Source organism: Microcaecilia unicolor, chromosome 7 (assembly GCF_901765095.1).
Source record: "Microcaecilia unicolor chromosome 7, aMicUni1.1, whole genome shotgun sequence".
NCBI classification, from domain to species: Eukaryota; Metazoa; Chordata; class Amphibia; order Gymnophiona; family Siphonopidae; genus Microcaecilia; species Microcaecilia unicolor.
This window is the reverse complement of record NC_044037.1, coordinates 209,865,471-209,879,238: the sequence shown is the minus strand read 5'-3', so window position 1 is coordinate 209,879,238 and position 13,768 is coordinate 209,865,471. Positions and strand designations below refer to the sequence as shown.

General features: G+C 42.8%; 1 protein-coding gene across 1 annotated transcript in view; it reads right to left on the bottom strand.

Annotated features, from left to right (window-relative positions):
• Positions 1–1,460: 1,460 nt before the first annotated feature.
• CALCRL (calcitonin receptor like receptor) overlaps positions 1,461–13,768 on the bottom strand; it is a 227,785-nt gene continuing 215,477 nt past the window's right edge. The window contains exons 11-13 of the mRNA XM_030209336.1: positions 11,834–12,052; positions 4,695–4,736; positions 1,461–2,292 (exon numbers count right to left, since the gene is read on the bottom strand). Coding sequence (XP_030065196.1) covers positions 2,083–2,292; positions 4,695–4,736; positions 11,834–12,052 — 471 coding nt within the window. The 3' untranslated portion in view covers positions 1,461–2,082. The remainder of the gene's footprint in view (positions 2,293–4,694; positions 4,737–11,833; positions 12,053–13,768) is intronic.

Here is a 13,768-nt window from a genome sequence, read left to right as displayed (position 1 = left end):
TCCAGTGTAAGTCAGGGGCATAGCTAGGTGGGGCCACGGGGGCATGGGCCACCACAGATTTAGTCCTGGCCCCCTCTACTTTCAACCCCCCCCCCCCCGCTGACCCTTCCCTGCCACTTTTGACCTGCCAAAGGTACTTTTGTTGGTGGGGGACCCCAACCCCCGCCAGCCTTAGTCTTCTTCAGCACCGGTCTCCTGCACTTTCGCTGATCTGTGCTGTGAGTCCTGACGTCCAGCATGTCCTGCATGTTCCTTTAAGTGAAAGTGAGGACATGCAGGACTCACAGCATAGATCAGCGAACGTGCCGGAGAGCGGCTCTGAAGAACACTAAAGTTGGCAGGGGTTGGGGACTCCCACCAGCAAAGGTACCTTGCGGCAGCAGCGGTTGAAAGTGGCGGGGGAGGGTCGGCGGTGGGGGGTCGAAAGTGGCGGGGAACGGTTGGCGGCTGGGGGAGGTGGGCTAAAATGTGCCCTCCCATCTTGGGCTCTGGACCCCCCTCCCGCCGAGGTCTGGCTACGTCCCTAAGTAACACCTTCTAGATCATTGGAAAGATTATGTTATTAGCAGCTTCGGTAAAATGTAGCCTGAGCCACTTTACTTTTCACTTAAACACACATTTGCAGAGAGATAACTTGTAGACCCTCTTCTATGAAATCTCACCTTGCTTGCACAGTTCAATGTTGTAGCAACTACCATGTTTTTTTTACAGTGTTTAATTTATTAATTTCAGAGTACATATACCAGGTACTGTAGATAGCATCTACAGTCAAACATCACTGGCTCTCTAGAAAACATTAACAGTACAATGTACTTTTCAGGAATATTAATATATCTGCTTCTTGACTCTTTTGCTATAGTATTCCTAATTCTCTTTTCCTTGTTTTATCCTGTCCAAAGGAAGTTAATCATATTTGTCAATTTTAAAAATATTTGTACATGTCACCCAAGGTTATGCTGAATTTCAGCTGTAAGAACGTGCTTCTGATGATGAATAGTTACTCAGCATCCTACTGTCTTAGGGCCCCGTTTACAAAGTGGCGGTACCCGTACCGCTGCTTTGCCACACACCAATCCAGCACTACCGCCAGAGCCTGGTGATAGTGCCTGCCCCCAACACGTGCCATTTCCGGTGTTGAAAAAAAACATGTTAATTTTTTTTAGCACCGGGGCATACTCAGTGGTAAATCGGGCAGCATTGTGTGCCCCGGGAAATGGCTGTGAAGCAAGTGGTTCACTTACCGAAGGCACATTTCTCTTTTGAAAAAAAGCCTTCTACCCGCTATGGTAAAAGGGGGCCTTGGCACGCAGCAAATCCACATGCTGATGTTACCGCTGGACCCCTTTTACAGCAGTTTAGTAAAAGGAGCCCTTAGATCTTTAATGAAAGCGGTGGCTGATGCAGATCAGAAGGACTTAACGACCTTTCAGGAAAAGCACACTCTTGGATAAATATTCATTCCTCCTTTTTTTTTTTCCCATCAGAGTAAAATTAAAATATAAAACAAAAATAGGTACTTTTCGAAAATGTTTGGTTTCTTCTACTTTTCCAGAAGAATTAGTAAAAACAATATAGCAATGAAAATAATGACACAAAGCAGGTTTAGAGAAGTTAGCTCAAACCCTAGTTCTTAGGTCAGTCAGTCCTGACACATCATATTCTACATGAGAAGCTACTGCAGTTATTTGCCTAACTTACCTGTCCTTTAAAACATATGCACTGGCTGCAGTAAGGCAAGACAACATGATACGGAACATTTACAAGTTGAGTTCTCAGAGACAAATGAGGCAACCATCAGTACACCAAAATCTGTACAAACTCTCAGCAAAATAAAAAATCCTTCATTGAGTCCCATCATATAAAATAAGTGCCTACTTTGTCTACATAGTAGAAACTGAAGAGGCAAAGTTCATTTGTGTATGTTTTTATATATATGTATGTCCATATAATATGAAATATGCTGCCTGAGACCGTGCCAGTCACGCATATCCCTTTCGTCAGACATCTTTTGCTTGTGAACATTTTAGTTCATAAGCAATTCATGAGGCCTGCCATGTTGGGAGACCAGATGTTCCTCTTCCATTAGGCATGCAGTTTTTCAGGCTTTAAAACAATATGTTCCACGTCATGGCAGCCTTTTCCATTCAAGTATTCACTGTTGCAATCACTGCTCTGGACCTCAGTAATTGAAGACACCGTATAGGATGCTGAACGTAGACCATCTGAGTGAATCAGGCTGTTTCCAAACTGGATTTGGTGCTGCTTCCAGTGTCTTTTTAAAACTGCTTGAACCTACCCCCAAAAGAGAAAAAACAGTTTCATGTTCAAGGAAATGAATTTTGAGCAGGTGAATAATTAAAACATTGCTCTGTATGAAAACAAGAGAGAAATTAGCTGCAAAATCTTCACCTCTCAATAAAGTTTTCTCTCGTTGGTGGGTGTACACATATGCAAAGTCTGGGTAGAGTGCGGTTGAGGCACACGTATACATATAGGGCTAAATTCTATATTTAGCGCTGAAAAAAACTGATGCCGATGGAAAACGCACCTATGCATATTCTATAAACCGTGCCTAAAGTTAGGCGCAATTTATAGAATATGCATAGTGCTGTCCACACGACTAAAATGTAGATGCAGCCATTTACACCAATGAAAAGCTGGTGTAAATGTCCACACCTAACAGAACGGTTTATTCTATAACACTGTGTGTAAATATTAGGAACACCCATGACCCGCCTCTGCCCCTCCCATTGTCACGCCCCCTTTTCACATCTGCATGGTAGAATTTAAGCGGACTACGTTATAGAACACACTTAGCAAGTAGTGCATGTAAATTCTAATTATTGCCAATTAGTGCTGATTAAGTTTAAACCAGCAACCCCTTCCCCCCACCAAATATTCATTGCCGGTCATCAGAAATGGCCCAGAACTGAATATCTGGGCTCAGCGCTGATCATGGGACTTTGCCGGCCTGCCTCCTGTGGGCTGAATATCAGCTGGACTATGTTTGAAAATAGGCCAACCAGAGAAAGAGCACCAAGGGCTTTCAAGATTGGGTAGCTATCAAACCTTTAATGAAGGACACTACATGGTTCATGGTTAGGCATAAGGCTTGTGTCAGGGATCAACCCTGGTTATACAACTTGAGTTAGATGTTGTAAGGTGCCCCTGAATAGGGCAGTTGCCAAACAAACAGCACTTCTGTTGAGTCATGCAGCAGACTAAGTTTGCTCACGTAGCTGTGTGGGTACCAGCACCTACATAACTACCAACTCTTCCTGAACTCTTCCTGCTGTACCACCCCTGACCTGCCCAACTTTTAGATGGCTGGTCACAGTTGATTTTCAACGGTTGGGCGGTTCTGAGCAATTTAAGTGGGCAGCAGCAAAAAAAGTAACACCCTAGGGTTTTTTGCTGTTTCCTCAGCAACCACTTGGAATTTTAGTATGAAATTCCACAGCTTTATTTGTAGTTCTATGTTTATATGCCAAGTTGAATAAGATTACCTTTAAACACAGTGAAGTTACAGACTTTTTAGCATGATCACCCAGGGATTTTTGCGTGTTCAAAATGTTTGCACTGTAAAACTGCCATTATTATTATTTCTTTTATTTGTTACATTTGTATCCCACATTTTCCCACCTATTTGCAGGCTCAATGTGGCTTACATAGTACCGTAAAGGCGTTCGCCAATTCCGGTATGAACAAATACAGTAATGTTGTGGTAGAATAAGGTTCGTGTGTACAGACACATTAGGGAATCGTAGAGAGGAAGAGAATCGTAGAGAGGAAGAGTTATTATATGTCCAATAATAAATAATAACATTTTTAACGTGCAAAAATCGCTAGGTAGTAACACTAAAATGTCAGTAATGTCAGCATAGCTTAAGATAATATTACTAAATAAGTGTGCAAAATCTCTCATTGAAATTCAAAGAGGTTGCTGGGAAAACAGCAAAAAAACTTCTAGGGGTTACTTTTTTGCCTCACCCTATAGATATGTTTCTGAGTTTAAAACCTCTGTCTGCTGTTCTCTAGTTACCCCTTCCCGTATGTGAGTCTGCCCTCTTGCCTATAGCTAGGTGCAGAGATTGTAGGAAGATCCAGCCAATGGGAGTGGAGGACTGGAAGGCAGGTCTAGTGACAGGAAAGGAGGAGGTGATCTGGAGAAAGGTTCTGTGCTGTACAAGTGAGATTTCTGCATCTGGTGGGAGGTAGATGATAAATGAACCCCCTCCAAGAAATGCTACTATGCATTTCTGTAGAAGAAGCAGCTCCAAGAGCTTCAATATACATACACTAACTCACTGTCTGTAACACTGTGATTGAGGAATTGCCTTCCCTTCTTATCTGTCATCTGTTCTCCAGATCACAGACACACAGAAAGCGCGCGCACGCACACACGCAGACACACACACACATATATATATATATATATATATATATATATATATATATATATATATATATATACCAGCACACAATACGTATACAGATATATACAAACATGTACACCCCCACCCAAATATACATGAGCACGCACACACATGCATGCATTCACCAACACTTATCAACACACACACGCACATATATATGCAGAGGCATAGTAAAGAATTCCACGAGCCAAACTTTCCCCACTTGTTATCTTATTCCTATTGCAAATTAAAATAGTGAAGAAAAATGATCACAATTACCTCTCCATTGAAGAAGCAGAAAATTGTAGCCACTAACAACCCCTGTAACAAAACAAAAACACATACACAATTATAATGTGTTTTCTTCATTATTTTCACATGTATAGTAAATAAGCAAGAATATTCTTTCATATGAGCATTTGGTGATGATAAATGTGTCAAGAGAAGCCGTTGATTTAGGGTCTAATATACAAGGACAGCACTAGGGTATTAGACACCGTATGAAAATCTTCAGTCACATACTTCCCCTTACTTCAATTAATTTTCAAGCCTTTAGTATTCCTCCCCCGCCCCAAGATTTTGATAACTGAACTCAATAATCTTGATCAACCCAGCATTGCCATATAGATAGGTGGCAGTACTGAGTATAATGAGGTCACTGCCATCAGCTATCCAAATAACGGTGACACTCAATCACTATAAACATAGCTAAGCAGTTTAATTAACAGTTAATTTAGGGCAACCTTTTTTCTGTCCTAAATTAAATTGGATAGCAGTGAATATCACTGCTGTACATATAGCTGGGTGCTCCACCCTGGCTTCACCCTACCTCTGTCTTGGTTTTACCAGTATAGTGTCGTGGAGGCTAGAGATATTTTCAGTCACACATCTTCTCTTGTGCAAATATAAAGAGCTGATAGCCCACTGGAAGGCTGGCCAACCCCTCCCCCTTTCCCCCCAACAACACAAAACATAAGGACAGGAATTCCCTGGACACAAAGAAGGATGGCCCATTTTCCATGCCTGGTGCCTACTCAATAGACAACATAAGGATTATAATCTCCCTTTATCCCACAACACAAAGTATCAGGACCCAATTCTTCATCTCTCCTCTTTACACAAAGTACAAATGTCAGATTCCCCACGCTCCCAAACTAGGCCTGCTTCCTACTAGCTCCAATGACATGTTCAAAATAGCGCTGGTTGGTGCCATCATTGATGGTCCTTGAGGGCTGCAAACAGGCCAAGATTTAAGGATACCCTCCCCCAATAAATGTGCATTAAATTTGCATGCATATAACCTTCACTGCATGCACATAGGGTTACCATATGGCTCCAGAAAAAGGAGGACAGATTGAGCCAGTCTGGGTTTTACTTCCATTGATTTTAATGGAAGTAAAACCCGGACTGGAGCAATGTGTCCTCCTTTTTCTGGAGCCATATGGTAACTCTACATGCACATCTGTCACATCCATATTTATTAGGGTTATCCTGAGAACCCAATACATTTGTAGCCATCGGACTGAAGTAAAAACCACAGCTTTAGACTATGATCCAAGTGTACTGTAGCCATTGGAAAACCTAAACTGGAATGAGTTGCAGGGCATGTCAGCCTCTCACGCTTTTAGCCATCTGAAAGAAAATCTCCCAGTAGGTGTTTTTTGCGAATGAAACTTCTGAGTTCTGATTTGGAAGATTTTATAATTAAAGGTTAACAGATGCCTTCCATTTCTTTCAAAGTGAATATCCTCATTCTGTGTTTGATAGAACCTATAATCAAGCTCCCTTTGCTCATCGTGACCTGTTGTTAACCCAGAAACAGTGGCATAAAAGAAGACTGAATTGTTTGTGAACTACCTTTTACTGCACATATTCAGATTGTGAAACTGATAATCCAGAAATATGTTCCATTCTACAAATATATTCTGAATCTGTGGTTCCACCTATGTTTGCCTATAAATGTACCAAGAACTTGAAATATACATGTTGATACAGTCTTTTTCACCACTTGATTTTTACAAAGTGGAGTACTTTGGCCATTAGCAAAGTAATCCTTTGTGAGTTTCATCTGCTTTGACTGGTTTAATTTACCTGAAGCTCTGCCATTGTCGTTTATACTGTATTGGAAAAATGAGCTGTGCTTTGAAGCTGTGCACGATCGAATACAGGAGCTGTAATTCCAGACAATGAATGGAAACACCTTTAGGAGGGAAGTTATCAATGTGGGTTACTGTTAAGATGGATTATTTTAGCATGGGTCCCATTTTATGCAGTGAAACCCAATTACTAATAACTCGAGTTAACAGTAAAATAACATGCCTTAATGGTAGCCCACGTTGATAACTTTTCCCCTTAGTGGCACAATCCCCAAATTCTATAAATAGCATCCAAACCTAGATGCAAAATTCGTTATGTAGTTCTAGAATAGGGCCAGTTATGTGCATGCCATGAATGAACTAATTGGCATTAAACTGGCAAATAATTGGTAATAAATACAATAATTGGTGTAAATAAGCACTGATTGGCGGTAATTTGCCTTTGTGTGCGTAATACATTTACGCTTCTATTCCATAAACTGAGTGACTAAATTTTCTCCTGTGCTAATGCAGTGTTAACATGGGGGGAGAGGGCATGGGCATGTGAGGGGCACTCCAACTATTCATGCACACACTCTACAGACTAGTTGCATTTATGCACCCAACTGCCATCTTTAGGCGCCAACATTTACGCCAGCCATAGACATGGTATAAGCGGTCATGCTTATAGTCTGGCACATATAAGAGTTTAGGCATGCAACTTTACTGTTATAGAATACTACCTTAGTAACCTTTATTGAATTTACCCCATTGTGTCCAGTTTCATGGGTTGCCAGTGAAATACAGGATACAACATATGATTTTGTCTACTGTCCATCAGGCTTTGTACGGGAGTGCACCAGGGTATTTTGTGAATATTCTGCAGGTATAGGGCTAGATTCTATATATGGCACCTGAAAATTCTATGTGGATAAAAATACGCCTAGAAATATTCTGTAAAGTACACAGTGGCGTAGGAAGGGTGGGCGGTGGGGCGGTCTGCCCTAGGTGCACGCGCTGGGGGGTGTCGGTGCCGCTGGTTACCTGCTCTCTCTGCCCCGGAACAGGTTACTTCCTGTTCCGGGGCAGAGAGAGCAGGGAACCAACGGAGCCGACGCAGCTCCCAGTGACGACGTGCACTCGGCGGGGCAGAGCGCCAATGGTAATAATGCACTCTGGGAGGGTGCGTGCGCCGAGGTGGGGGGGTACACCGTGCTGCACCCAGAGGGGGTGTGCAGCCCTTGCTACACCACTGAAAGTACGCCTAAATTTTATATAATAGGCTTAAATTTCCACCTGGTATATAGAATAACACTGAATGCCTCTCCATGTGACCAAATGTAGTTGCGGCCATTTAAGCCATGTTTTACTTGGTATAAATCTTGATGCCTAAATTAGGCACAGAACAGGTGCATTCTATAACAATGTGCATAGATTTTAGAATTGTCCACATGCTGCCCATGGCAATGCCCCCTTTTCAACTATACGACTTAGAATTTAGGTGCACCACGTTACAGAATACTCTTAGTGAGTTGTGCATGTAAATCTTAATGCCAATTAATGCTGATAATTGCTTGCTAAAATCCAATTAACAGCACTGATTAGCTAGTTAACCAATTAAGTTACGTGCATTGCTATAGAATACACTTTGATGTTCGTGCAGAAATTAAGGTGCCATATATAGAATTAAGGGGCTACTGTCCAATGAGGACGTTACAATCAGAGACCGTGAAGCAGCTTAATGTTGATGCAATAGGTAAAGTTCATTATGTATGTACACAAGCCTCAGCCTTCTCGGTGGCTGGTCCACTGAAGTGGAATAAGTTAACAGGACAGCTGCGCTTATGTGCAGACAGAGTTCATTTAAAAAAGCTATTAAAACTGTGCTTTTTGTGAAAGCCATTTTTTGAGGGCAGTGTACTCTCTTATTCTGTGCAATTTTTGCAGTTTTATGGTCAGGCATAAGATGTTAACACACTGGTATGTTTTTATTATATATGTTTTCTTGTGAACTGCTTTGATAAGTTATGGTTTACAGCCATAGAATAATTATTGTGCCCTTCAAGAGGTGGTACTTTTAATTTGGTGTTATTAAGAAATGAACAGCGCTGGATGACACCTAATGGTTTAAATAATGAGATTGATTGGTCTGTTTTTTAAGACTTTTTGAATGTGATTGGAACTATGTTTTTTAAATTTTGATTGTTGTCAATATTTACACTATCATGGGTTGTTCAGCACATTCTCACACTAAGATACTTTTAGTGCTGGTCTGTAATTTTTCTTTTTCTTCTGCTTTTTTCTTTTTGGCTTATAAGCTTATTATACGAAGTACTGCACGCTACTGCAAGAGGTCACAGCACCAATTTTGTGACGGCAGCCACAAGGGGCAGGAACTAGTGGGCTTCACTCCTGCCCCCATCGCCCCCTCTGGACCACCATATCAGGTAGGCTGGGGGGGGAGTTCAAGGGGGAAGGGGTTTGTTACCATTGTCGGCTGGGGTGAGGCAAGGAGAGGGGCTGTATCAGGGGTGGGAGGGGGATTATGGAGGCTATAAAAATAAAAGTTATGTGAGTCCCAGCCAGGACCTGCATAAGCCCCAGTGGCCAACCTCACCAAAATTAGCCCCAGATATTCAGTGCTGATACCAGAGCCGCTGAGAGATCGAGCTGGGCCTAGGGCAGGGCCTCTGCCCTCCCAGATCATCACCGCTACCGCCCCCCCCCCCCACCACAGCTACAAATACCTTGGCATACAGGGATCCCAAGGCCCCGCCAGCAGATGATGTCTTCCTCCAGCCTGCTCTTCACTTCACCGCAATTGCCTGTCCTGCCCCTGCTTTTTCACATCGCGCATGCACGGCCTAAGGGGAAAAGCAGCCGCTTGGCAGGCAATGTGGCAGAGTGAAGAACAGCGCTGGAGGAAGACTTCTTCTGCTGGTGGGGCCTGGGGTGGACCCCTGCCAGCCAAGCCAGAGGCCCTGGCCCGGAGCCCTGCCGTATTTGCTCTTCCCAAGCCTCCAAGGCAGGCCCGGCGCCGGAGTTTTCTTCAGGAGCAGGAGAGAGAGAGAGAGGGAGGCCGGGCCTAGGGAATTTTGCCCCCCCCCCTGCCCCCCTCAGTGGCCCTGGCTGGTACCCGGACATGGCTGGCACTGAATATCTAGGGCATATTCTGCCTGCAACTGTCAGCATTTAAACAAATGCTGACCACCACGGGCTGGCTGAATATCTACTTCACTGTTACTTGTAGCTATCTGGAGAGATTCAGGCAAAGGATTATGAGAACTTATTTTAGATTTGAAGATTTAGATTTTGAAGATTTGCAGAACAAGTTTTTTTTATTGGGGTACATAATAAAAAAAAATTGATTAAACCTGAATTTGTTGTGATCTTAATGCCAATAGTGATACCCTGCTTTTTTTTGTACTAAATTGTTGTTTTTATATGCATTTTTTCATACTAAGCTCTTTTTTCATATGCTTTTTTAGACTAAATTATTTTATTGGGAGTATTTTTTTAGTTATTTAATATAGTGGCTGTGTTATGTTACAGTTTAAAAAAATTTCTGTTTACCTTTGCAATTTATTTTGAGCTGAAAACTGAACAGCGTGTTTACTGAAATACGGATATATATATTTTTGGCAGGAGGAAAAGGATGCCCTGGAAATGCTATTTCGCCGGCAACGTTCGATTATGCTCCTCTATGTGCCCCACCCATGCTGTACTCAGCCTCTACTCATGTGTACCCAGTGTACCTCCTCCATTAAACTATAAACTATCACCTTTAGGGGCCATTTTATAGAATAGAGCAGAGCTGGAGTATTGGCATTTAAGTAGTTGGTGGGAATTTTGTATAGAGTTTTGTATGAAGTATTGCCATGATTTGGGTTTCTGCCAGGTAATTGTGACCTGGCTTGGCCATTGTTTGGAAAACAGGATACTGGGCTAGATGGACCATTGGTCTGACCCAGTATAGCTACTCTTATGTTCTTATGTTATGTTCTTATCACCCAAAGTTAGGTGCTGAGATGATCCGCGCTAAGCTGATATTCTACAAAGGCCATTGAACATGGAACTACTAGTGTAGCTGTTAACGTTAATGCCCTTTGATATGTGGGCGCTACTATGGGTAATAACATATTTTTAGAATGACACATATATTGAAACTGGATGGAGTTGATTAATTTACAGATGTTATTAATTTTAATGTAGCAGTTGCTGTATGTTCAAGGGTGTCACTGTCGGGCTCATTTTCGAAAGAGAAGGATGCCCATCTTTCAACACAAATCGGAAGATGGACGTCCTTCTCACAAGGTTGTCCAAATCGGTATAATCAAAAGCTGATTTTGGACGTCCCCAACTGCTTTCTGTCGCAGGGACGGCTAAAGTTCAAGGGCGCGTATCAGAGGCGTAGCGAAGGTGGGACTTGGGCGTGCCTAACACATGGGCGTCCTCGACCCATAATCGAAAGAACCAAGGACATCCCTGACAAACACATGGATGACTTTATTTGGTCGTGTTTTGCTTATGACCAAGGCACAAAAAGGTGCCCAAAATGACCAGATGACTACCAGGGAGAATCAGGGATGACCTCCCCTTACTCCCCCAGTGGTCACTAATCCCCTTCCATCCTCAAAAAATATCTTTAAAAATATTGATTGCCAGCCTCTATGCCAGCCTCAGATGTCATACTCAGGTCCATGACAGCAGTATGCAGGTCCCTAGAGCAGTTTTAGCAGGTACTGCAGTGTACTTCAGGCAGGCGGACCCAGGCCCATCCCCCCTACCTGTTACGTTTGTGGAGGAAACAGCGAGCCCTCCAAAACCCACCAGATACCCACTGTACCCACATCTAGGTGCCCCCCTTCACCCATAAGGGCTATGGTAGTGGTGTACAGTTGTGGGTAGTGGGTTTTTGGGGGGGGGTTGGGGGGCTCAGCACACAAGGTAAGGGAGCTATGTACCTGGGAGCAATTTATGAAGTCCACTGCAGTGCCCCCTAGGGTGCCCGGTTGGGTCCTGGCATGTGAGGGGGACCAGTGCACTATGAATGCTGGCTCCTCCCACGACCAAATGGCTTGCATTTGGTCATTTCTGAGATGGACGTCCTTGGTTTCCATTATTGCCGAAAATCAGAAACAACAAAGTCTAGGGACGACCAAATCTAGGGACAACCAAATTTCAGGATTTGAACTTCCCTGATGGTATTTTCGAAACAAAAGGTGGACGTCCATCTTGTTTTAAAAATAAGGACTTCCCCGCCCCTGGATGGGGACGTTTTGTGAGGATGTCCATATCAAAACATGGACATCCCTTTTGAAAATGCCCCTCCACGTGTCTTACCTGAAAATGCATAAGAATATGCATCACATAATCATATACTTCCTCAGCAATCCGTCCTTCTGGTCTCCATGGAATCAGCACAAATTCAATACCAAGGAGGGGCACTAGAATGAGGGTTGCTCTCACAGCTTTCATGTAGAGATTGGATTCCGCCTGGTGTGTAACTTTTAATTTGGTGACAAGAACGCGAACAATATTCAACAGAAAAAACAAATTTACCTGTAATAAATGAAAAAAAGACATATGTGAGATCTATATCTATTATCTAACTATTTATCTATACTCGTATGTAAGGACCTATAAGGGCAATTCTATAACTGGATGGCCATATTTATGTACCCATAAAAGAACAGAATACCAGGCCTTACATGCATAAGGGTACAATAAGGGGAAAATTCTATAAACGGCTCACAAAAATGAGTGCAGAAAAAAAATCAGCACTAAGCACTATTCTTTAAAGGGTGTGCAATGTTTACTGAATAGTGCTTAGCGCCAATTCCCCTATCTAACTGTAGGCACCAGACTTACACCTGCTAAAACTTGGTGTAAATACTGGAACCCTAGGTGCACTGAGGCAGTATTCTGTAACTACACATGCAACTTTTCAAAGACCTCTGACACGCCTATGGCCACACCTCATTTTGGGTTACGTGCTAGTAGAGTTAAGTGCCCCATGCCTTATAGAATAGCACACAACTGGATGCATGCGCAAATCCTGAGGACAATAAAATTCAATAATTAGTTATTAGCACCTAATTATTGATAGTTAAGGGCTCATTCAAATAGGGGTCCTTTTACTAAGGTGCGCTGAAAAATGGCCTGCGGTACTGTACACACGTGTTTTGAGCACGTGCAGAATTATTTTTAGTGCACCTACAAAAAGTGCCCTTTTTTGCCGAAAATGGACGTGCGGCAAAATGAAAATTGCTGCGTGTCCATTTTGGGTCTGAGACCTTACCATAAGCCGTTGAGCTAGCAGTAAGGTCTCACGTGATAACCGGGTGGTAATGGTCTACGCACGTCAAATGCCATTTGACTCGTGTAGCTGCCGTGCACCAGAAAATAAAAAATATTTTTCAGTCACGTGTAGCGAATGCGCGCAAAAATTGAAATTACCGCAAGGGCCACACGGTAATTCCAATTTGGCACGCGTTGAGCGTGTGTAGGTGCCTATATGGCTTAGTAAAAGGGCCCTTTAATTTGCACTGGGTGAAATTTAAATGTGAGAATCTTGAGGAATGGAGAACTATGGTTAAACAATATAAGGAACAACTATTTTTAGCAAAGAGAAAGATTACTCTGCTAAAATTGATGATAGTGCTTAATCATTCAGTATAAAAATCAAATGTAGATATTATGGCTCAGAACTTTGCAAGCTTTTTCCAGTTTAAAATCTCAAGGATTGTGGATAAAATCCCTGTGATTCTGTAAGAAGTGATAGAATCATTGGGGCTTGAACAAAGGACAGAAGCAGAGGGATTCCCTTTCAATCATTACTGGGAAAACTTTACTCAAGTCTCCAAAATCCATATAGAGAAATTTATTTAAAAAAAAAAGTTTGCAAAGGGAAACTGCTTGCTTGACTCTTGTCAGGCATGGTTGATGAATGATTTGTCTGATTTTTTACAGATGGGTACTTTATGGATCAGATGGGAAAGATCATTTTGTCAGGGGCAGCCTGACCATTAGGCCACCTGAGGTGGGAGCCTCAGGTGGCACTCTTCAAGAAGCGGCATCTCCCCCTTCCTTCCTCCACCCCTTTTGTGGCGTTTACTTGTTTTGTCACGTTCCAAACCCGGCAGTGACAGCAATTCCCATATGCTGCCCTGCTGCTGGCACCCGCCTCTTCCCTTTACTGTGGTCGCCTCTCTGATGTAACTTCCTATTTCATCAGAGGCTTAGGCAGCCACAGTAAAGGGAAGAGGCGGGTGCCGG